At 41.3% G+C, this 25,426-nt stretch overlaps 1 protein-coding gene across 3 annotated transcripts in view; it reads left to right on the forward strand.

Moving 5' to 3' along the window:
* The first annotated feature begins 4,346 nt into the window (after nt 1-4,346).
* The window catches only part of CYFIP1 (cytoplasmic FMR1 interacting protein 1), a 74,840-nt gene continuing 53,760 nt past the window's right edge, over nt 4,347-25,426 (forward strand). For 2 of the 3 annotated variants that reach the window (XM_021546665.4, XM_021546663.4), the window contains exons 1-5: nt 4,347-4,505; nt 21,793-21,916; nt 22,475-22,564; nt 23,361-23,438; nt 24,479-24,580. In XM_021546665.4, coding sequence (XP_021402340.1) covers nt 21,800-21,916; nt 22,475-22,564; nt 23,361-23,438; nt 24,479-24,580 — 387 coding nt within the window. In that variant the 5' untranslated portion in view covers nt 4,347-4,505; nt 21,793-21,799. Of the gene's footprint in view, nt 4,506-10,931; nt 13,793-21,792; nt 21,917-22,474; nt 22,565-23,360; nt 23,439-24,478; nt 24,581-25,426 lie in introns of those variants that run through there. The other variant, XM_021546664.4, reaches the window with a different exon arrangement.

Genomic DNA, 25,426 nt, shown 5'->3' on the forward strand with positions numbered 1-25,426 from the left:
AAAAAAAATTCTCTGACGTGCTTTTTAATCTTACTAACTAAAGACTTGCAAGTTTTTCAGCTTTCCTCTTGTGCTACTTTGCACACTTACAGAAAAACCTTTCCTCACTGATTGCATTGGTATTTGCTAGCTGTTGTAGTGTCTTGTTGCTGCACTGTGCATTTTTTGCTGGGAAGGCTACACAGGATCATGGGTCTGAGGGCCTAGAGAGCTAATGAAGGGATAGAGGGGCAGGGCTGGGGTGAAGTGCGGGGCTAAATTGCCTAACATACATGCCCTGACTTTTGCACTGATGTCCTTATGACCAAAATGAATGTAATTTGTAATGGAATCAAGAAATATTTTAATGTGTGTTCATGTCTATCAGGGAGCTGGGTGGGCTCTGGTATGGCTTGGCAGCATGGTGTGCAGCAGGTTTGGAAAGCAGGGTGGGGGGACACAGGCCCATTGTACACACATATAGAGTTAAATCCCTATGAGTTTACAATAAAGCCTTGGTCTAGTGTTTCAGGGAGCTGGAAAGCAGAAGTAGGGAACCCTGCTTGCTCAGATCCATTTCAGATGGTGTCACTCAGCACTAGGAGGGAAATGGGAACCAGAGAGCTGCAGGTGTCATGTGCTAATGAGTATTTATGAATATGCAGCACACCTGCTGTTGTCTGCTGTGCTCTTGGCAGGACATGGGCACTCGGGGGTAGGAATCTGACTTTTCCTGGAATTAAAGGTAGGTATGAGTGACTGGATCACTGCATTTGTGTAAGGGCTTGAAGTGGAGGGCTCCTAATAGGAGTTACATGTTTTGGTAGCTAGTGTAGGCTTCCTGCTGTGGGTCAGGTTCTGACTTTGAGACCTCTGAGATGCTTGATCTCTTCTGCTTAAGCTCTCCCAAGTGCTGTGTCCTCTTCATAAGTGTCTGTCTCCTGAGAGCTGAAATAATGTGTTACTGTATGCAGTGTGGAACCATGCCTTCCTTGTTGAGCTTTAAACCTTTTGCCACATACAAAACCAAGTCTGTGTTGACTTCTGGTGTGAAAAATCTTGCCCAGTTATTTAGAGTATGGACAGGTGGCTGATATGTTGCCAGAAGTTTGATTTAATTTTTAAACACGATTTATAGACAATTACCTATTTTCTTGTATGACATCTCGTTCTTGAGGTCATCAGGTCTATTGTCTGACATGATTTCTTAAATAGCTTTATGTGTCAGGTCATGACAATTTCCTATGTTCTTTATGAGGATGAAGAATCTCTGAACTCAGCAGGTAAGAAAAATTAAATTAATAACTAGATATATTGTTAAGCTTAAACACCAAAATGTCTGCAAAACCAGAGAGTAACATCACCAGTTAAGACATAATAGACATCCAGTGGCAGAACCACAAGATTCCTGTTGAAGTTCTCAGGCTGCTGTGGAATGAAGCTCTTCAGTGTAATCCTGTGGGTTCCTGGAAAAGATTCTTTCATTGCCTTTGGATAAATACTTAAAAGACCATAGAAGAAAAGTAAGAAGAAAGTGAAATTAGATGGAATTCAGGAAGTAGACCTGTGGCTGTCCTGTAGCATAGTGCCTTGATCAAAGGCAAATCCAGTCTTCAGACAATTGCATTAAGCTTGTTACTACCATATTATCTGATACTTGTATGGTTTAGTTACAGGGTACATAAATTGCCAGGAGCATGATACATTACGGTTGCAGATCCTCCTAAAGATTGTTGACAGGCATGGGTTAAAATAAATTCCACCCAAGAAAGGATCTCAAACTGTCATAAGTCTGGCCTGATAAAAACCACACCTAACTTCCAGAGGCTAGGATATCAATTAGGGGCTTGATTGGGAATATGTAGATACATGCCTCTTTCGCTACACCTAGAAGGCCTGTGTTCAGTGTGATAGGGATAATTGAGAAGGGTGAATACAGTAGAGGGAGAAGCAGGTCATGGAGATCTGCTGAACATCTTAAATACTGTCATTGCAATCCTTAAGTTTCACTAAAGTGGAAAGAGCAGGGAGTTGTGGGAGCATTACAGAATTAAATCAGGCATCTGGAATGGTATTATGTGGGCTCATTTAACATGGTTCTGATGGGCATATCATATGTTACATGAGGCCATAGACATTCAGATGGTAAAAAGTGATTGCCATGTAATTCCTACATCAAATAATAAGAAAAAAACCAGCACAAATATTGAGTAGCTGTGTACCATCATCTACTTTTTAAATTTGATCTTATGTATAGGAATGCTAATAAAAAGCAGATTGCCCCAGCAGTGGGGAAGCAGCTCCTTTGACCACACAGTTATTTAGATGGAGATAGAAAGATCTGGGGCATCAGCCAATCCTTGTGACAAGCTGTTGTTTCCTGGACACAGGATGGTGCCAGTTGGCAGTTTTGCTTTTATACAAAGCAGCTGCTCCAGGCAGCTGGCTTTCAGCAAGTAGGGGAGCCACAGTGATGGTCTTGCTTGGGACAGGCTGGCAGACTATGAAGTATTGTCCATGTGGGGGCAAGCTGCTGTTGATCAGATCTCATGGGGAGCATTCGACTTTACTGTCCTTGCTGCTGTGGCCTGGTAACAGATGTCTCATTGCTGATGTAGGCTGAGTGGTTGTGTTAAGACAAGGCTGTTTGGAATTTGCACTTGCTCAGAACAAGGAAACAAAACTAATCCTGCTTTACAAAGATGAGTAATTTACTTGTCCCAAGCAGAGTTTGCAGAAAAGGGCACAGGATGGATGGCACTGGAGACAATCAGGTGACACTTTAGAAATGAAAGCATCCAGTTCTGGTTGTATCTTACACTTCTGCTTGAGCTGGGTTAAGAAGTTAGGTTGATAAAGAGCTGTGATGGTTGAAAGGAATTTAAATTAATTCATTTGGTATATACACTCAAAATGTTAATGAATATACACAGAGAAGAATAGCAGCCATGTCCTAGAAAATGAATTGTTGAGTAGAAAAGACTATGTTGCAGTACTAGGAAAAACCTATGGCTATTAAGATGTGTCTGTGATATGATGAAATGCTAATAATAACATTTTGCAAGGATGCATAACTTCTCCACAAGCTGTAGAACTTCTTGATAACATGGAAAGGGTGGAATAATTGGATTAGGTTATACTTGGAATAATGAAAACTGCTGGTCTAGGACCTTATCCCCACTCTTCACAGGCTTTCTTGTAGATGCTATTACAAAAAAAGTTATTTAAAGAAACTTGAGGCAGTGCAAACTTTTTGGGGAAAAACCCAGCAACCAATAATTGAAGTAAAGCACTAATTATTCTGTTCTCAGCACAAAAACCATTAATAGCACAGTTTCCCCTGAACAGCTGTTGAAAACAGAGACTTAGAAGTACTTGCTATGGCAACAGTATGCCGTTTGATTATGATTTTAGAGAGGGTTTTCAAGAATAAATAAAATATTGGATGCAATTGAAAGCAGACAAATACAAGCAAATAGGCTTTGATGAGAAATTGGAAGTTCCATGCTCTCAGGTGACTGTTCCCTATATGGAGTAGTCTGTGGATTCCCTCTGCCATAAAATAGTGGCTGGAAAGAGCAATCTTAACAAGCTTCTGTGAAAAAGAACGGGCAGTTTGATTTTGTCATGCAGTGTCAAGTTCATTAGATGGAATCTTGAACAATTAGGTAAAGCTGAACTTCAATGGAAGAACACTGCATAAAAAAGTAAGAAAACTTTAAAATGAGAAAGTACATATGTTTGATATTGTTTATAGAAAAGTTAAAGTGGCAGACGGTCAAACAGCAACCTGCCTAGGTTTTATGGTTTTGATTTTAATGAAGTGTGGTTATTTCAGATGCAAACACCACAGGCATGAGCACCTTCTGCAGGATATTTAAAGGGGTTTCCCACGCGATCCCGTTTGATTTTTAAAGGCTAGATTTTTCATCCTTACGGCTGGCGTCTTTCCCTTGCCATGCTAGCAAAGTTGTGAAGTGGGAAGCCCCGGCACTGACCTGGTACTGCCGGCCCCGGTGCCCCTGGGGCTGGTTTTCCTGCAGTGGTGCTGGGGCGGGCACCGGATGGCACTGTGCGGGGTTTGTAGGAGTGGGCACGGTCGTCCTGGGCGTAATTTGTGTTCCGAGAGACAGACTGGCCCGTGTACAGGGCACAGAAGAAGTGGCTTTCATTAACAGCAAAGGGCCAGTCCCGGACGCAGCTCCGCCGCCTGCGGTAGCTCCGGGACTACTCCCGGCTCCCCGGGAGGAGGAGGAGCCGGGGCCGGAGCCCGCCGGGGGCGGGAAGGGGCGGCAGGTTTGGGATGAGGAGGAGGAGGAGCTGGAGCGGCAGGAAGGGTGTTTCCCTGCGCAACTCCCGGCTGAAGTGACTCAGACAGGAAACTCCCTGCCAGGCGCGGCCCAGGAGCGGAGCCGCCGGGCCGACGCGACCCTCGGCGGCCGGGCCGAGCGGACGGACGGACGGACGGACAGACGGGCTCCTCCCGCCGGCGGGCAGCGCCGCTCCCGGGAGCCGGCGGAGAGCGGGTGAGCGGCGCTTCCCGGGCCCCTTCCCCGAATTCGGACGCTCCATCTGCGGCGCCGGGCGGCTCCGCGCCCCGCCGCGCCGCTCTGGCTGGTACCCGTGAGCCCCGCCGCTTGTCCGGGGTTGGTTCGCCCGCCCGCTCGCTATCTGGCGCTCCGCGGAGCTGGGAGGTGCCGGCGGTGCCGCGGGGGTCCCGCTGCTCGGGCGGAGCCTGGGGGCGGCGGCAAGGGCCGTGCGAGCCGCGGGCAGGCGGCCGTGGCCTCAGGCGGGCTGGGTTCCTCAGCGGTGGTTACCTAAAAGCCATTCTTGGTTTTTGTTTCTGGGGGTAAGGTTTAGCTTGTTCCCGCTCACGCGTGGCCCTTGTGTCTGCAGCACTCGAGTGGTCAGAGGTCTGCCTCCTAGGCTGTCTGGATGGGGAAAACATAAAAGTAAAAAGCTCAGTTCAGGTTCATCTCCCTCTTCAGAGGAAGGAGGTGATCTGTAGTGTCTGTGTAAGGACGGGGAATAACTTCCTCATGAGGAACTTGAGAATTATCCAGCAAAAATAACTATGCTGTAATGACAACAGCGCTATAAGCTTGAAAATCCCCACATGGATGGTCTGCCACCTCATCCCTCCTCTCTAATGAGCAAAGGTGAAGACAGACGTGCACTTCATCTTTCTGAGTATCCCTGTAGTTCATCAACATCTTTGCTAATTTTTTTGCATTTCAGCAGGCTCTCATTGCCTTGAATTTTATTCCTGTGCTCTTTGATGGCAGGTTGAGGTAGCATTTAGACATGTAAATGGTTGTTTGTGCCAGGAAGGCTGTTGGGAGGAAGTTGTGTTTGTGGGATGCAGCCAGTCTGCCTGAAGTGCTGGCTGGAGAGCATGTATTGGAGGAGGAGGAAAGCTAGCTGGAGGAATTTCTTCTTAATTAGAAGGTCATACCAGCCTTTTCTGTAAACTGTGGGAAATGGAAAGCTTAGGCTAATGAGGACTCTAGTCCTTATTGCATTCCAGTTACTTATTTGGCATAACTTTATTATAATAAGCTTACTGATCATGTACGTATGCAGTCTTGTGTGGTAGTGTTTTCTTCAAAATTGAATTTATGATAATACTGTAGTGTAAGTCGGCAATCTCTGAATTATGTTTTTATTAATTGTACTTAAACTGTTTTATGCTCAGAGAATGTCTGAGCTATGTGATAGAAAAAGCATTGCTGCTCCTTACTTAAGTTCTGATTCTCGACTTCATTTAAGTCCCACTTCTACCTCTAAAAAACTTTTTTTTTTAACTTTTGTAAACAGAGAGTTTTTCCTGTTCTAGTGTAAAAGATTCTTTAAGCTTTCGCAGGCAACTGGTCCGTGAAGTCTGGCTGTGTAGGCAGCCAGTTGTCTCTGTAGCTGCCAGGAGGGAGGAGGAGGAATTTGGAAGAAGTCTGTATAGCATTGGGAAGGCTTAACCCCAGTATCATGAAAGCTTGCTTGGCTTGCCTTCTAAAAAGTGTACATCAGTCTTTCTTTGTAGCAACTTAGATTTTTTTTTTTAATAGGGTCTATGTACCTGATGGACTATCTCTAATGTACTTTGGTTTTCAGGTTGTCACAGCTTATTTATGTATTCTGAAAATAAACCTCTCTGAGTCTTAGGAAAACACCTAAATACTCCCCCGCCACAACATCCCTGCTTGAAAGACTTTGTTTTGTTTGCAGGTCTTGGATTTGTCAGTTTCTTTTGAGGGTACTGATGCAGGGAGTGGAGTGATGTTTGACAAACAATTCAGACTTTTCAGTTTTTATCTTCTGAATGTGTGAGTTATAAAAAAAGCTCATAGTGTTTTAGTGATGTACCTGTAATATTCAAATATTCATATTTATTAAAAAAATTCTTTTTTCCTCAGTTTGTCTTAGATAGAAATTGTCCTCTGGGCTTAAACCAACAGATTCTCTTGGTCCATGATGCTGACTTTGTAGCATAATTAAATAATTACGAGAAATCTGTTATAGCTATGTGTTCCATGTTAGATGTTTTCCTGACATACTCCTTAAATTTTGGGTAGTGCTTTGTTTATTCATTCTGGGAGAGAATTTTCTTGGAAGGTGGCTTGTTCCTGAGTGTAGGTTTTAAAATCTTGCCATAACTCTCTTGTCAGAATAATCAGATTTTTATTTTCAAGTTTGTTTGTTGAAGATTTCCGAGATATTGAGGTTGAGGTGGAAAATCCAGAGTAGTTGGAATTGAGCTGCAAGGTTGGAACAAAAAGATGGAACAAAAAAATCCCCACAAAGCTTGTTTTTTGTGGGAGCAGTTGTATTCAACCTCTGACCTGAAAGCTCCTACAACTGCTTGTAATGCTATACAAGAGAAAATTAGTTTTAATGTAATTTCCATGCCTATTTATGTGCCTGTCAAGTGGGTTTCATTTTACAGTTTTTGCCCTGCGTTCTCTGGGCAGGTTCTTCAAGTGGTTCCTTTGGTGTGCCAACAAGTAAAGTAAACTTGAATGCTGGGCAGTGAGTTTTACCCTGCTGAGTCGGAAGTCAGCTGTGCAATTGACTTCACTGCTCGAAACAGTGACTGTGTGAGCTCCTGAATTTCCACTGTTTATACATTTTAAAATAACTGCAGCTACTATGGCAAGCCCCAACTTAATAAGCAATTACGCTTGAACCCAGTGCTTGTTTACCTAGGGATGCTGCAGGAGCTTGGCACAGCCCAGGCGTGAGTGGCCACTTCAAGGTGGATCCATCAATGTGTGTGGGATTGTGATTCATTTGAACGGTCTCGAGCTTCCCTGTGAACATATTCTCAGGGATAAAGGCAAAGAGAGAGGAGTAAATGTAACAGAGTTATAAATTTTTGATCTGTAGAAAATATACCTTGTTACAAGTGGCCTCTGGCAGACTTGACTCTTGAAGGTCATCTTGCTACACTGTTATTTGTATAGACAGCAAATAAAAGCCGCCTATCCTTGTCCTCGTTTTTATGCAGAACTGAGACAGTAAAATGAAAGAAGGACATTTCAACGTTGTGAAATATGACTGTATGCCTACAAAAACTCACAAAGAGCTTGGTAATGGTGCTTTATATTTTAAGCTACATACGTCAGTTCAGTATCCTCTTTACTGCACGTCTGCCCTTAGAAGCTGACATTAGTAGGGCTCGGGGGCACACTTTGCTGTGTAATACTGATAACAGAGTGCGTATTGATTTGCTTTGTTAAAACGTAATTCCATTAATCCACATCACTGCCTTTCTGGTGGTAAAAATAGCATACGATGCATTGATGAGACTTGCTACAAGAAGACAGAGGTTTCAAAACAGCAGTTAATCTTTCTATCTCTTGGCACCAAAAATGTTACGAGATATTTTGGGTAGTTCATTATCTATCATAAACACACTGGCAAAAATCCTGAAGCTTGTTTTCTTCATAAGACTTGAAAGATTTTTCTCTGCATTAGTATGTACTGTTTACTGTCTGCCTCTGTCTATAAATATATGTGCACTCACAAATGTTTGTGAAGAAAATCCTCTATTCACACACTTCAATGTTTTGAGGAAAAAGTGGTTATCTTGGACTTAAACTGTAAAAAGTAGAGCTGTGGTAAAGGTTGGTATGGCACAAATAATCATCAGGCATTTGCCATCTCAGAAGAACCCCCTTTCCCTCAGACTGAGCACTAGGTATCAAGTGAACTTATACCTTTCTGCAGAAAGACCATTGTGGGAGAGGTGATTAAAGGTTGTGGGTAGCCAGGTTGAGCACAGATCTGGCTCAGGGTGTTGGAGAGGGAGCCCATCTCTCCAAGCCTTCCCAGCTGGGAGACGGTGGTGGTCCCTGCTCCTGAGAAGCAGCACTTGTGTCCTGCTGCTCTGTCCCTTCCCCACATTTTCTGTAGCTGTTTCATTCTGCCAGACCTCTGCTCCTGCTGGAAAGGACCCCAGGAGGGCATCAGTCTGATGGTGAGCTCAGGGAGGACTCTCAGGGTGGAAATCCCTTTGTTGCTTAATTAGCTGCCTGCTAGGCACCCACCATGTGGGACTTAGCCAGTTGTGGTCTGCTGTGGATTTGCAGCCCTCTTAGTCAAGCTGTGAGTCTTCTCAATGACTGCAGAGAAGTGAAAGTGAACATGGTAGTTCTTTGACTGGGTGGTTGTTCTGTGGCTCTCTGTGTGTGTGTTGCCAGGACAGGTGCCCTGGCCTAGGCAGAGCTTAAAGTGAGTGCTCTCCACAAGAGTGGATGTCCTACATGTTAACTTTACTAAAGCTTTTCTATTCAAGTAGTCAGGTAACACATATGGAATTGGCACTTCTGTTCTTGCTTTCATCAGAGGTAAATGTCAGGGCAGCAGGCTGCAGTGCCCTCCTTTTTCTGGTTTGTGAGTGCTCCCAGCTTACAAAGTAGTTATTTGTGGGGTGAACTTGTATGATTTCTCTTTGCTTGAACCATATACTGTGAGATTTTCTCAGTTTAACAGTCTGTCTTTCTGCAAGCCTTTCACATGGCTGGTTTTTGCAGGTCTCTTTTCCAGCAGTGTTAGTCAGGAGGTAACAGAGTGACAAACAAACTTTTTGAAGCTAATAATTACTCATTTGGTGGAAAAAAAAAAAAAGCCATTACTCCTCTCCCTCCACTGAAATCATCTTAAGAATTCAGGCAATGTATAGACTTATACTTACTAGATTACACTCTCTGCAAATTATTAGGAGGGTTGAGTCTCTGTGATGTTATTATGAATTACTTTATTCTAAAGTAAAAAAAAATTAAATGGTGCTTTTGGTTTTAGAAACAAATAGATTTAAAAACCAGTACTGTGGTTTTGTGCTAGGACATGAATCTCAAGAGTTGCCATGCTAAGTAGTGTTTCCAGCTGTGCAAATGACACAAGGTCTTTTGGAGATATTTGCTTTATGTACTACACCTATACAAGAGATTTGTTTCCACAGTTTAGGTAAAACTATATAAGTGCTGTACTTCACTTTAAAATACTTTAATTCTGATAGGGACATGGACACTTTGTTGGCAAGAAATAAAAATACTATTGACCTGAAGCTATTTATAGCCTTCCTTCAGTATAACTCTAATTATTTTAAGTGGTTTCAGTGATACTAAATCAATAAGGAGAGTACACTGAATTGTAGATTCTGAGGTGACGTTCAGGCAAACTGTCATGACACATGGCTCAAGATAGATGTGAATGCTTGTCAGGTGATATCTGAAGTAATGCTTTGGGTGAATTTTCACTGAAATAATATATTTTCTTGTATAAAATACTACAGATGATGAGCTTTTTCTGAGGAAAAAGAGAGCTTAAGAAACTAAAATTTATTTATTTTTGTTTTCTCTTCTACTCTGTCCTGTACTATTTCCTTAGATTTTTTAAAGAGAGCTATTAAACCATTATTTACTTCTTGTCTGATTCACTCTCCTCACAGAAATGCACATCATAGTATTTTTTTAACAGCTTGTTGGTGTTTTTAAAATTTTGTTTTCTTTTTAAATACCATAATTTTTCAAAATTGTGCATTATTATTGTACTGATTTAGATAATAAATAAAAAGCTACTTTTAAGCATGGATAGTACAAATTTGCCTAAAATATTTCCAACTTCCTTTTCAGATGAAGCTGTGTAATTTTTTTAACTGAAAGTGGAGAGTGTTGTATTGTTGACTTACCAAGTACCTATAGGTATAGAGAAGGAGTGGGAATGACAGCAGACAGCCTGTATTTCAGAGTAGTTTTTTTAAAGCCTTTGTTCATTTTTTAAACTCAAAATAAGGCAAAAAATAAATTTTTAAACTCAAAATAAGGCAACGCTGAAGCCAGAGCTTCAGCTTTCATTGAAAAAGCCTACTGGATGTAATGAATGCCTGACATGTCATTGGGGAACATAAGCTGGATGCAAAATGCAGAAGCACTGTGGAAGGGAGACCTGGGGGGCTGCTCCCAGCAGTGGTGTGGTGGGTTTCCTTCCCACAGGCAGGGGTGTTGCCAAGCAGACTCCCCTGAGAAGCTGTAAGACTGACCCTGGAGCAACCATCTGTGTAACTGGGCTAAGGAAAAGAGTGCTGTCCTCACCTCCCCTGAGAAAACAATGTTGTTTTTCTTTATTTCTCTCTGTTCTTGTGAAATAAAAGTACAGAACTCACATGCTCTATCAGGAACTGTAGTGATAGGACAAGGAGTAATGGGTTCAAACTGAAAGAGATGAAATTTAGCCAAAAGATATGGAAGAAATTCCTGACTGTGGAGGTGGTGAGGCACTGGAACAGGTTGCCCAGAGAGGCTGTGGGTGCCCAATCACTGGAAGTCTTCAAGGCCAGGTTGGATGGGGCTTTGAGCAAGCTGGTCTAGTGGAAGGTGTTCCTGCCAATGGCATGTGGGACAAACTGTATGGTCTTTAAGGTCCCTTTCAAACAAAGGGACCTTTATTTGGACTCATTTACTTATGAGTCCAAATAAACAGCTTGTCTAAGGCTGAGGAGTTGTGTTGTTGCTTAGATGGAAACCTGAAGACTCCAGACTCTTGTATTTCTCTTCATCTTTGAGGCTCATCTCTTTTACCTGTGACATGACAGTCTTCCATCCATTGAGGTGCTCAGTTCCCCTGTCCCCGGCTCCTTTCAGCCCATGTACACAGGTGTGCCCTTTTTGATTAAAGCACTCTGTATACACCAGACACAAAGGGCAGCCAGCAAAACCCATGCTGAGCAGGTGTGAGCAGTCTGTGATGGAAGATTTCATCCTGAGCCATGCCAGGCTAATTCCACGTGAACTTGATTTCCGTTCTCCTTTCTGGGGTGGTTAGTGCTTATGCTGCTCACTTTCTCATTCTTTGCAGAATGTTCACAGTGGGAGTGTTATCTTTGCTAAGTGAGAGAGCTTTTCGCAACTGTAGTTGTAGTTTCCACATGCTGTAAGTGCTGTGCTTCGGTGCTTGGCTTCTGTGCTAAACTTCAGTCTGGTCCAAAGCACTGCTGTGAAGCACTGCTTCCTACCACCCATGCAGCAGCAGGATCAGGAGCAAGTACAGGAGAAATGCTTGTTGAGAACAGCTGCGGGAGAGAGCAGCATCAGCAGAATGCAAAAATGGCAGCAAACAAGATTAAAAAGGGGTGTGGAGGAGTGAACTGGGTGAGAGAAAAAGAATGCAAAAAAGAGAACGGGAGGGAGTTGGTCAGGAAGGTGAAATGGTGCAAGTCAAAGGTGTAATACCAGAGAATATTAATAGGGTAAGGCAAGTAAGTGTAGCAAGACAGATCTCAGCACACCTAAACTAGAATGAAACAGTGCTTAAATCTCTAGCTTCATTGCAGTCTGAAGAGAGGTCAAATATTGCAGAAGGGGGTTCATTCTGTACATTAGTTAGTTCACTCAGAACTAACTCCGTTCTGTGAGAATTAATTAGTAAATCAGCACAAACCCTCTCAGCCATCTAGCCCCATCAACAGCAGATTTTTTTTATTTTACATTTGTGACATATTTTGGGCTTCAGACTTAGGTTCACAAATTAAGCAAACCAAACAAAGCATCTCTGTGAATTCTTGTAGCACTAGTGCCATTGCAGAGGGGGGTTGCATGCTGCAGGGCAAACTTCAGAGACAAGCCCTCCCTACTTGTTCATCTAAGTGGGATACTTTTGGAGGAAATTTTAGAGGCTTAGGCTTCCCCCATGCCATCGCAATGGATTAACAAATAAGTGGAATGAGCAAATTAATTTTTCATTTTTGAAGTGTGTGCATCCTCCACTCCAGCTTCCTACAGAGGGATAGCATTCCACCCTATATTTTAACTTTTGGAAATTGTATCTATCTTCTAAAGCTTCAAGATGTGGAATGATGCTGCAGATGCATGGTACTGGCCGGGCTGCCCTTTGAAATACCTGGTTGTTACTTGCTTGCATCATCATCATCCACTACAGATGCTGCTGCTGTAGAATTAGTATGTGCTCATCCATGTGCTCCTGCTGGCTGCTAACACTAATAAATTCACTCTTGTGGTGCCTTGCTAGCAAAAATATAGTGACTCCAGCCAGGTGCTATGGTACAGGAGTGCTGAGGTTGCACTGTGTTCTCTAGTTGTGGGAGAGTTTTCTTACTGATGCTGTAAAAAAGAGTAGTTAGTAGACATACACGTGGTGGCAGGTTTCAGGAAAGGCAATTCTGGACTACCATCAATTACCAGTCTTGATCTAGGGTTCGTTCAAAGAGCCTGAGATTTCCCCATTCCTAATCTGCTGTGATGATAGTAGAGTGCCAAACCTTCATTTTATTGGAAAGTGCTTGAATTAATATTGAAAAGGAAGTTACTTGACAAGCATAACTAATTGTTCTCTGAGTTCTGGTGGTCAGTGTGTCAGCAAGCCATTTCAGCCCCATGACAGCATCCTTAACACTGGTGTCCTTTTGACCTTGATTATCCTGTGGGAGGAACAGTACTGACTCACTGAAGTGTGGCTTTTAGGTTGCATTAATGGTGCTGCTGTTGCTTACTGATACTGCCCAGCATTCAGTTTTCCAGGTGATAAGACTGGTGTATCACTGAGCACTTGAACCTTGCTTGCACAATCATAGCACAGGCGTTGCTTGTGTAGAGATGTCAGGGATGGGGATTGCTTGCTGGGATGTTTCCCTGCAGGGAACAGAAACTGGACAGGTGGTACTGTGGATTGCATGAAAAATTCACATGTGACTGAACACAAAGAGCTTTTAATTTAGGAAGCTGAGATGTTCTTTAAAAAAAAGCCTCCCATGCTATTAGCCTCATGTTCTTCCCCCAGTCTATGGCTGCTTTTGGAAGCCTACAGTTATTGTGAGCCACATCACCCTGTAGCAGTCTAATACTAAATTAATCGTTTCTATTATATGGCCATTCTTCTGGGACTTGCTATGATGTTTGGATGGGAAAATACAGTGCTGGAATTTTTTTCTCTTTTTCACGTATTAAGCCTTTTAAAAAATTCCATTTGCAGATGTATTTTTGAAAGCTTAGCAGTATGTCAAATCTGTTGCACAAAGGACTGTCAGCTGCTGTTTGCTTTCTTCTGTCTCTTACTTTAATCAGGCAGGCCAGTAAATGATGTGAAAAGCATTTTGCTTTGCTCCTTCAGCTTATGCAAATCTGTTGCTTAGGAACGGAAAGGAGCTCCAGTCCCAAAAGGAACATCTTACGCTGATCTGCATGGCAAAAAGGCAGATTGTCCTGTCCAGAGCACAGAAAAAGAAATCCATCGTATTGCTGTTCTCTGAAGTGCTTTGGCTATCAGGGTGTTAAAATATTTTCTTCTCAGTCTGAATTGATAGGTAAGCACTTGAATGGCTGAAGTGTTAGAAATTTAATTAAAATCGAACTAAAAGGGAGTTTTTGAGAGAGATCTTGGAGATTTGAAATAAAATTTAATAATTTTGTAATGGCTGTGCTGTTCTTGGAAGAGAAAATCCATTCCTTTTGTTCTCATTCCATTACAAGGGTCCTTTGTGATTGGAATCTCATGGCTTAAATTGAGCAGGAACATTACACAGAAAATCAAATCAAATTTTCGTAATAGAAAAATTATTTAATTGATTTTTTGCAATACAGTAGCATAATAAAATGACACAATGGGACAGAAGAAACATGAAAATGTTGTGTTGCTATAGGGATAAAACTTAACTTCTGCTGCTGGCTGACCAATTCTATTCTTGCGGGAATGTTGTCATTAGTTGCCATAGAATTTGCTGTGGCTGGTCCTGAAGACCTCAGTTCAGCAGGCCAGTCAATCATCTTTTTAAATATATATTCATTTGAATTTCTTTCCTTCAGTGCTTCAGTGTGTGGACTGTGAATATCTTTGCTGCTCTTTTTTTTTTTTTTTTTTTTTGTGAATAATATGCTTCTCCCTCTTTAACTGCAGTACATAACATTTTCCTGATTTTCATCACAGAATTCTGTCTTTTTAAGTAGGGTAAACTTTGATTTATTTATACAAAAGGCATTTAAATTGTTTATTAATATTTATATTCATATATAATAGTTTATTTTAGGCAGAGCCACTCATGTGGATACATATTTCAATTAATGGATTGCACAGCAATTTTAATCTTCAGTAGCCATGGTACTATATTTTAATTTAAGATGCAAAGATTCTGCTTTTGCAGACTTGGGAAAGAATGTCAAAGGAAGTTGCTGTTCAAAGTGTAGACATACTTCCTCTTTGTCTTATTTTGAGCCTGGGAACATGTACAAGCACTTGGAGATCAAATGCATCTATTTAAAAACAAATGTGTCCAGTGGACTGAAAAAAGACATGGGGCATCCCCTCCCAAAATCATTTTTCAGTCAAATGAAACAATATTTTCATTCTGCAAAGTCAGAAAATATAAAAAAATTTCTGCAGTCCAGCAATTCTTTGTCATTGAAACTCCACCTTAATTAACTCACTCTTTGGCATGATGCCTCTCCATATTTTTAATATGAAATAATTTTTTTGCCGCTTTAAATTCCAGTCTTGGAGAGATTTTTGGGTTACATAATCAAAACCAATTCCCTTGATGTCCCAAAACACCTCTGCTTCCTTGGGCTGCATTCTCGAGCTAATATCTGCATGTGCTGCTGGATTTGCATTGTTTTATCTGCTGGTGTCCAGGGCTTGCACTGTGCTGGGCGCAGCTGGAGGTGGGGTGTGCTGAGCACATCTGCTCATCCCATTCAGAGACCTCTGAGTGTTCTGTGGTCACTTCTCCTGCCGTGGGGAAAGAGAGAGAAACTGTGCTTGAGTGGGTCAGGCTGTGCTGACCCCAGCTCAGAGCACGGTGCGAGGCCCAGGCTGCCAGCTGCAGCCCAGAGCTGCTGATCCAACCCTTTGTGACCAGGGGCCCCAAACTCGCCTCTCCAGGCTGGGAACTTGCCCTGCAGTTTGATGACTATAGGATGTGTTTTTCCTGGACTGGTTCAGGCTGTTAAAAGTGTAACTATCTGCATTTTGAATCCATGCATCCTACGTTTAAACTCAGATTTCTGTGAGCTTTTGGTTAAATAAAGTTAAATATGTGGAGAACAATTTTTTTTTTTTTTTTTCCCAGAGGTGTTTAAGGTACTAGTATAGTGTATAGCATGGTATCAAGAATGGTGAGATAAGATCAATGCTGATATTCCTCTGACTCTTCTCACCCGAGATTCAGCAGTGGCTCAAATCTTTGCACACTTGGCTCTTCCCACATGCCTGGCCAGGTGCTGTCAGAGGTGCTGGGATGGATGTGGCTTTTGGGGTAAGGAGGGAGAGGGTCTGTCAAGAGACAGTAGCAGAGCTGCTCCAAAGAGTACAGGACTTCAGGAGGGGTTTACTCTACTGTCACTGCAGAAAAAAAGCTCTCGTCAGCTGTGGGATTTAGATGTTAATTATTTTTGTTTCAGGGAAGTTTAACATTTTAACTCCAACTTCCATAAAGTAAAGCAAGAATTGCAATAGGCACAGTTGTGGTCACTGTCTGATCTTTCCAGTATGCAGCAATATCCTAGGAGGTGTACTGTAAGGAGCTGACAGCAAAAAACACCTGGAAATCTGTTTCCAGGTTATTACCTGCTGCAATCCACCGTGCTTGAAGAGGGAAGCCTGCTGTGGTACTGCTCTGATGGATGTGTGAGGATAAATCCTTAGAGATTTCAAAGTGAGCATGTCCTCAGGGTGTGAAACCTTTGAGTAAGTGATGCAAAGGAAAAAAAGTGCCTGTCAGTTGTGGGATTTAGATTTTAATTATTTTTGTTTATGTCAGGGAAGTTTAACATTGTTACTTCAACTTCCATAAAGTAAAGTAAGAATTGTCATAAAGTAAATGCCTCTGCTTGCTGTATCTATATCTTCTGAAGTTGGCTTTCACAGTAGCTTGATATTTTCTGCCTTTATTTTTACAGCTAAAGGACTGAATTATACTGTTTATCAGACTTCTGTGGGAATGTTCACTTGACAATCATAGTACAGGTGATAATGACAGTTTGCAAGTAATTTAAATGGCATATGTACTGGTATTCTCCAAGGACTTTCCATTCTTTCCGTATGTATTTTCAAGACACTCAGTGTACCTTTCGGGTTTTTTGAAATGTTTTGTGGTAGCATGATACCAACCTCATCATCTCCCTACCTTGTCTAACGCAGTCGTAACATTGCATCTGGTAACTTTTGTGGTGAAGGGCTTTATTTTTCACCAGTAACTAGATATCATCAAATCTAGTTATTTGAGATAGAATTTTTATGTTGGGAATCAATGTCTGTTTGAAACTCAGCTGGATAATTTCATAAGACCATTAGAGGACATTTCTGGGAAGTCCTGGCCATAGGCTAAAGAGGAACTGTGTGGTAATTTCTGCACTTATAAGAAGATCTCAGTAAGGGTACAGTTATCTAAGTTCATTTGCCTTACCTACATTTATATAACTTGGTTGCTAGCTACGAGTTATATCTGTTGGATTCTATGCACTCCTACTGAACATGTATAAGAGCTGTCTTGTATCATCAAGCATATTTTTTCCTGTTTTAGCTATTAATAGGCTGAGTCCTGCTTAACTCTATCACTGAAAGAAAGCTTCAAAGCTTGTTACTTAGCTCTCTAGTATTTGGGGGATTTTTTTACCTCTAAGTTTGAGAACGGAATAGTTACAGCAATCCTTTCTCTCTTTCTCTCACAGTGATTCTGAAATTAATGCTGTATTATCTGATTTCTCAGTCCTTATCTTCTGTAGTTCTTACTATTTCTTCTTGTCAGTTTTAATTATTTTTTTTTGTTCAAAAATTTTTTCCCCATAATTTGTTCCTGTTCATATTTTCTTACAAATAATCTGAAGTTTCAGGAGGCCCAAAAGAGCATGGCTGAGAGATGCATACTGGCTGTTTTCTGATGTGCTTGGAATTAAGAATATAGACCTTCTGCAAAGACTTAGACATTATTCTGTAAGGATGAAGATGTGGAAATGGTATCTCTACTAGGACTGACAATCATCTCCTCTAGATATCAAATCAATTGTTGTTAGCAGGGCACTGCTTACATGCAGTTGCAGGGCTGAGAGCAATGGTGCAAAATTATGATGTTTAAAAAAGGTTGCCAACTCTTTTTTTTGTGAACATTTTCAATAATAATCTGGTTCTGAAGTTAAATCAAAATGTAAACAATGCTAGAGGAGCTTCCTTTTTTTGGCTTGATTTTTCACATGGACAGAATGTGAGAGACAGCTCAGTGCACTTCTCTACAGCACAAGCTGTTCTGAGCAGGTCAGGCCCATGTGGTGTTCATCTCCTTCAGAAATGAAGAAAAACAGGATATCCTAGTTTAAGCTAGTCTGTGGCCTTTCACTAACATTCTAAAAAAAACCCAAACCCTGGGATTGATATCTCTTGACCCTTGGACATGGTGGGACTTGGTACTGTGAGGCTGAAGATCTTTTTAAACAGGGATTTTCTTGCTTTGAAATCCAGAAAAAGGAGCTGAGAACTGGCATAGGCATTGCTCTTTCCTGCTTAGGAAGTTGTGTGTGCTCATCAAACACCAGCATTTAGCAAAATATCTTGCTGGTGTATGTGATTCTCTCTCCTCAAGGGAGAATGTCAGACCATGAATGTTGAATGTTCACTAATTAAATTGTGTACAACCAGGAAAACATGTTCTTGTTCATGCATTTTTACTTTAGTACTTTAAGGATGGGTCATGATCCAAAGATACCAAAACGAAAAATATTACTTCAGAAGTAATGCTTACATGTCTTCTGCCCGAGAAAAGCTGCCCTGGGAAATCTCATGTGGGTACAGAACTGAAAATACAGCTTTGTAGGAATTTAGTATGAAAAAAATTCTCAGTTTGGATAAATGTCCTCATATAACTATAATGATGACTATGACTACAGTATTTTAGTCTGTTCTCATTTATGTAAAATCCTAATCAAACTTTTTTTAAAGCATGTCTTAGAAGTTTCTTATGTTCTCTGCCATAAAGGAATCTGTTAAAATATTAGCTCTCCTGCCCAGTAATTTAATCTGTTAAAAGCTCATGACTATTAAAGAGGCAAACCTATCCAAGTTTGTGTCTTGGGAAATTTAGCTTTTCTTAAATTAATTTTTCTGGAAAAAAAAAAAATCTAGTTTTGCCAGCCCTTCATCATTGTACATGAGAAACAGCTGTTGTCTTTTGGAACTTGTTTATCAACAAAGATAAAGAAGGGGAGAAAACCCCTGAGCCAGTTCCAGCTGTCACCCTGCCACTGCTGTTGTCAAAACTCCTCTGCTCACTTCTGGAGGGGCAGGGGGGAAACGTGCATCACACCCTTGCAACATTTGCAAATGTGTCAAAACTGGGCAGGAAGGAGCTGCTTCCTCTTTCATGTCTTGTTAGATACTGGAGTGCAAAGGCTGGGGAACAGGGACATTGAACTTGGCCAACCAAACACTGGGCATGTGGATACCTTTGGCAGAATCGCAAAGCGGAGATGTCAGCGAGCAACCTCAGAATCAGAAGGCATTTACAAATGTCTGTGCCCAGTGGCTTTTGTTTTCCTGCTTTGAGAAATGCTGATCTTTGGGAAATCATGCCGATGGACTTGAAAATATGTTCCTTCCTGTATGTCTTGTCACAACCCAGAGGGCAGCAGGAAGCTTTTGTTTCTTACTTCTGCCCCTGGCCTGTTAGTGAGCGTTTCCCAAACCTGTGCTATTAAACAGATGGCAGTGTAAGTCAGCTGGGATTTTGGGTTCTAGTTTTAAATTGTTTTCTAAGTATTAAAAAACAAGTCCACAGAAAGTCTAATGTCCTATAGTCTGAACATAGCTGATGCTGGAGGAATACTCCTGTGCATCTGTAAACATTGAGGACAAAAGCATGCAGGTGTGCTTTCAGAATTGGGATGTACGGGCCACATCTTCAGAATATTCACTTCTAGTGCTGAGGAGGTACAAGTCAGGAGCTTGGATTTTGTGAATACGTGGCTCTGTTCAGCAGGAGGGGCCCAAGTCATTGGTGGACCGTGTTTCAGGAGGAGAAGGAAGATGTGTGGACTGGGGAGAGGGTGGTGATACTTAACCTTGCATGCAGTGACACTTCCCCTTTACATAGATAGTTGCAGTAGGTTTTGGTATAGAACAGCTGGCCATTCTTCACTATGGGTTTTATAACAATTTTTGTTGTGCTTTCTTGGAGCCAATGCTTTGTGGCCATTTGCCTGTCCAGTTGGGGAGAGGGCTATGGGCCCATTGATCCCATCCTGTCATATCCCAGAGCAGCTGCACACTGGGTGTTTCTATTTTGACAGGGAGGCTAAGAGGATGAAAAGTTTTAAGTTGGGAGGAGCCTCTCAGTTAATGTTTTCTTTTATAGCTAAAGCTTGATATCTAGATACTCAGACTCATCTATAAAGTGCCTATAGATAGAGACTAATCTGTAGACTTGGCAGCTCAGTTTTCTCTAGGGTAAAACTGTTCAGTCTGACCTCCTCACAGGACTTTTGCCCAGCCATAGGCAAGTTTTTTGGCATGTGTTGATTTATTGAAGGGAGGACACCATGTTCTTTGCTCTAATTTGAGCATAATTCTATTCTCTAATTTGAGAATAATTGTGGTTCTTTTGTTGGAGCTTGATCTGGGTGTAGGCAGGTGTTGGGCAAACATCCTGGCACAGGTTTGCCAGCCAGCACTCCTGTCAGTCCAGTCCTTTATCCCTTTTCTGGCAAGGATCACAAATTGCACAATATGAACACTGGTTTATTTATTTACTTTAAGAAAAACTGATATGCTCAGGCTGGGAGCAAGGTTTGGGCTGGGCATTCAAGAAGAAACAGATGTATGAATTTTTCTGTTGGTTGTTATTTATAAAGTTGTTGGCAAGCTCTCTCCATAGCTTTGCAGCAATGGCTTGGTATGCAGGGTTGGTCTCTAGAGATAGACAGGTAATCAATCACTCCTGGTTGTTTTCTCTCCTTGGGTTTGGGTTTTGGTTCTGGTTTTTTTTGTTTGTTTGTTTGTTTTTGTTTTGGGTTTTTTTTGGTGTTTTTTTTTTTCTGTTTTTTGGTGGGTTTTTTTTTGCCAGCTGAGCCCTTCCTTGGAGGTAAAACTGCTCTTTCTGTGGATCTATCTTTCTCCAGGAATCTATAATTAAGAAAGTGAGGAGGTGTTTCTGCTCAGCCAGTAAAAGTTCAGTGAGTGGTGGGATCACCAGCCCATACCAGCTATCTTGCAGTGAGTTTTTGTCAAAGCTGCATTGGGATCTGCTTGTACCCTCCCTGTATGTGGGGATGGAGCAACTCCACGAGGGTGTCACATGCCAAGCAGGGTCCTGTTCCTCTAGGATATAGGTGCTCAGTGTTCCTTTCCTCCTGGTTAGAGCTGAGAGCAGTACTCAGCTGCTCCTTGCACCATAGATATGTTTTTTCTCTGGTAAATGAGGGAAAATAACACAAAAAATAAGACATCCTGATTAGATATATTACCTTAAAAATCAAAATTTTTTTACTCCACTGATGAGAATGTGTAAATCATTATACAAAAGTGGATGACTGAGTTGTTCCATCCTATGTTTTCTTCCTAAATTTTCACAATATCACAGGACAGGTACGTTTGGAAGGGTCTACAGTAGCTCACCTGGTCCAGCCTCCCCGGTGAAGCAATCATCCTGGAGCACAGGACTGCAGCCAGACAGTTCTTGAAAAGTTCCAGTGAAGGAGACTCTACAGTTTCTCTGGGCAACCTGTTTCAGTGCTTGGTCACTGGTCACAGATGGCCCAGATTTCTTCCCATTGCCCTTCTAGGTTCAGAACCCCAGGCAGCAGCAGCAGTCAAAGGTTAATAAAGATTGCCATGGCCCTGAGGAGTCTATCATCTGCTACCCAAAACAGAACTGGATGTCCTAGGGCATGAAAGACTGGAGACTGCTGGCACCTTTTGACAGCCTGGTCTCCTGAAGATGGCGTGGTTGTAGAAGCTGTAGTATGTGAAGTTTTGAAAGTACATTGGCTCAAAACTGAGCTTTAGAATCATCATTTACTCTATTTTTGATGTATTTCTGGTGTCCAGTAGTGGGGGAGGAGAAACATTTCTTTAGTTCCAAAAATAAGGACAGGGATGTTAGTCTAAAAAGTTTTATTTAAACTTGTATTTAAAAATCAACTGGGTTTCTGTTTGACTGTTTCCCTTCTGTTTTGGTTGAAGGGAAACTTCCCATTTTCCACAACATAAATAGTTGCCAGCTTTCATGTTACTCATTTGTTTACCATGTATATAGTAACACATATAAAGTTATACCTATGTGTATACATCTACATATCTACATTTATGTATGTATTTTCTAACCAGGTGCAAAATGACTGCTCAAGTAACTTTGGAGGATGCCTTGTCCAATGTGGATCTCTTGGAGGAATTACCATTGCCGGATCAGCAACCGTGTATTGAGCCCCCACCATCATCTCTTCTCTACCAGGTATTTTCTCATTATAGGAAAAGGTTTTTACATTTCCCAGTGCTGTTAAGAAAGAGTATGTTTTGCCCAAAACCAAATTGTGTTCATATTGGCAATATGTATAAAAATTCTTTTCATAGAACCATAGAATGGTTTGGGTTGGAATGGACTTCAAAGATCATTTAGTCCAGCTCCTCTGTCATGGACACTTTCCACTAGAGCAGGTTGCTCAAAGCCTTAGCTGGCCTGGCCTTGAAGATTTCCAAAGATGAGTCAGCCACAACTTCTTTGAGCAACCTGTTCCAGTGCCTCACTACCCTCACAGTCAATAATTTCTTGCTAATACCTAATGTAAACCTACACTTAGTTTGAATCTGTTCCCATTTGTCCTGTCACTACATGCCCCTGTACAAAGTTCTTCTCCAGCTTTATTGCAGGACCCCTTTAGGTCCTGGACATTGCCATAAGGTCTTCCAGAGCCTTCTCTTTTCCAGGCTGAAAATGCCAGGCTCTCAGTTTTCCTTCATAGGAGACATGCTGCTACAGAAGACTTAATTCCATGTTTTCCTTTCTCTGCAGCCAAACTTCAACACTAATTTTGAAGACAGAAATGCATTTGTCACTGGTATTGCAAGATACATTGAGCAAGCTACAGTCCATTCTAGCATGGTAAGTAGATGTTTGATACACACATCTGTATTACATAGAACAAAAGGAGAGGAATGTGTCTTCTTGCAGTTCATTGAAAGAATTATGGTCACAGGAAACAGGTTACCTATTACCTACTTCCAGGAGGAAATAAGATGAAAAAGTGTGTGGCTTTTCTTTTTTTTCAAGCGCACTTCTAAAATTTTTTATAATTGCCTTTCCTCTTTAGCAACTAATATTGTTCCCTTCTTTCATGGTATTCTTGGAAAATTAGGAATACTACATCTTATAATTCTAGAGTACAGTTCACAAATGGTGGAATGGGCAGATAAAGCACCTGGTTACATGCTACTGAAAATCATGTATGTTTACATCAATCTACTTTTAAAATTATATGATTACTCCTTTACCTGTTTTGATTATTTGGATATTGGTACACCTCTCCTTTGCCAGGTAAAAAATTGCTTCGCATGTGCTGACTCTTTCATCCTTGAACATTCTACCTGGGTTCCCTGAATTTAAAAAGAAGAATAAATCCCATCACCCTCCCCCACCCCAAGATCAGCATTTCTGTTTATACTTATGGATCATAGTGTCATTAGTTTTGGGAAGAAAGAGCAACACATAAACTAGTCTAATGTGGGGAGATAATAATTGATGATATATCATTCAGCATGCAATACATATGTGTTTGTGTATATATATTCTGATAAGAGAAATAGGTTCATTTGGACAAAAGCTTGGAATTGACAGAAGACACATGGATATAATCCTTTTGTATTACAATTCCTAATTGTATTGAGTGTCTGCCCTACAGAACGAAATGCTAGAAGAAGGCCAGGAATATGCAATCATGTTATATACATGGAGAAGCTGCTCAAGAGCCATTCCCCAGGTAATGGTTGAAAACTCTACTGTCAATGCAATGTGAAAACTTCTGTCTTGTTTTAGGATGGATTTACAGAGACAGCTTTGTCAGTGAGATCCAAAGTGGAGTCTACTTTGGTTCCTGCATTGTTAAGCTGGGCATGCCATAGAACAGTGTCTTTTAGCACTTGGGGAGCAGTTGGACTTTATTTTTTTTATAAGGCATCTATAGCAATACCTCATGGGGTTTGTGTTAGTCTTACTTTTTGAATCAAGAGCAGTGTAGGGGTACTGTGTTTTAAAAGGAAAACTTTTGATTGTGGGATCTGCTTGAGGTCAGCATTTCAGTCAAGAGAATGGACTCTTCCCACTCCCCAGTTTAATTCTTAAATTCAAAACAGGTAGCATAGCATGTAACAATTAACGTTCAGGTCAAACATGAAGTTTCTAGACACTACTGCTTCAAGACAGCCACTTTCTAAAGGCCAGAGCTACACAGTGCATTCTTGTTCTGTATAGAAAAAAAAACATACTGTGAATAGGGCACAAGTCAGCTTCAAGTGTCTGGGAGTGGCTGTACAGGAGTGGGGTGGGAAGAATATTAAGAGGCATCAGAAAACTGAACACAATTACTTCCATGAGTTGACTCCTTCCTTTTTAAAGATTTGTAATGCAATTATTTTTATACTGAAATGCAAGGAAGGCTTATCCTCTGGTTTAAATATTTAGAGTGGAAGTCAGGTAATCTGTTTTAATTTACAGTTCTGGCTCTATTTTAGTGCATGATTTTGAGCAAGTGGCTTAATGTGGAAAGGTTACTCCCTGCACACCCTATAGAGGTGTTTGACAACTAAATTACTTGCTGTAAGGTAGAAGGAAAAGCTTAGGTTGTTTTGGGTTTTTTTACACTCAGTTAAGCTTAGATGATTAGCATAAGATTACCAAACTTGGAAATTTTTGTCTGTAAGTTTGTCTCTTTAGGATGATACTGCATTTGCTCAGGATCTTAGTTGCTGAGGCTTTATTGTGGAAAATTCCAAGTATAACAACCTCTTTAATTATCCACAGGTCAAGTGCAACGAGCAGCCTAACAGAGTAGAAATTTATGAGAAAACTGTGGAAGTTTTGGAGCCAGAAGTCACAAAACTGATGAATTTTATGTATTTTCAGGTAAAAGGAATGAAAACAAAATTTGTCAGTAGGCTTGTAATTTTATATTCCTGCTTTGTATACTTCATATTGTGTTCTCAGGTACTGAGCCTAGTCATTATTTGTTAGAAAAAACACACCATATTCTCTCACAGAAGGGCAGAATTTTTAATGCCTGTCTCAAAGACTTGAGTCAATCTCTGTTAAGACTTTCAGCATAAAATCAAATGTAATTGCATATAGTCCCTAGGCAGCACATGGGGACAGAGATCTGTCACTTTAGGAAGAAAGGAAGTAGAAATGTGTTTCGCATGTATAAAAAAACATCTCAGCACAAAAACCATTTGCTGGGGAGTGAGGGGTCCACAAGTCTGGACAGCAGAGCAGCAGGTGCAACATTGCTATGGAGATTCATAATTGAGGCAAGCTAACCCAGTTGTTGTGACCTGCCAGCCACCCGAGCTGGAGAATAGCAGTCTGTCTTGCCTTCTCCTCCCTCCTGGCAGCTTGCCATCTATTTCAATGGACTGAGGATGTTTCCAGGCACTATTCAGAGATGGTGCAGCTAGAGCCTGTGAGGCCGAGCACACAGGAAGTAGGAGATTGTTGGACTCAGTAAGACCCCCGGTTGGGGAAGACAACAGGAAATTTTGCATTTCATTCAATCTTCTTTCATTCAAGCAGATTAGAGCTTTAAAGTCAGAACAGATTTCTTTTTATGTTTGAAGTTGTGTCTTTTTGGTATTTCTAATCCATCTGAAGTGGCCCTGCTTGGAAATAAGCCCTCAAATAAACATGTGCCAGGATGACTTAACAGACCTGGCATTTACAGTGTGCTGTGGATTTTTGTTTGTTTGAAGGGAGGAT

The sequence above is a fragment of the Lonchura striata genome, chromosome 1, assembly GCF_050655825.1.
Source record: "Lonchura striata isolate lonStrDom1 chromosome 1, ASM5065582v1, whole genome shotgun sequence".
NCBI classification, from domain to species: Eukaryota; Metazoa; Chordata; class Aves; order Passeriformes; family Estrildidae; genus Lonchura; species Lonchura striata.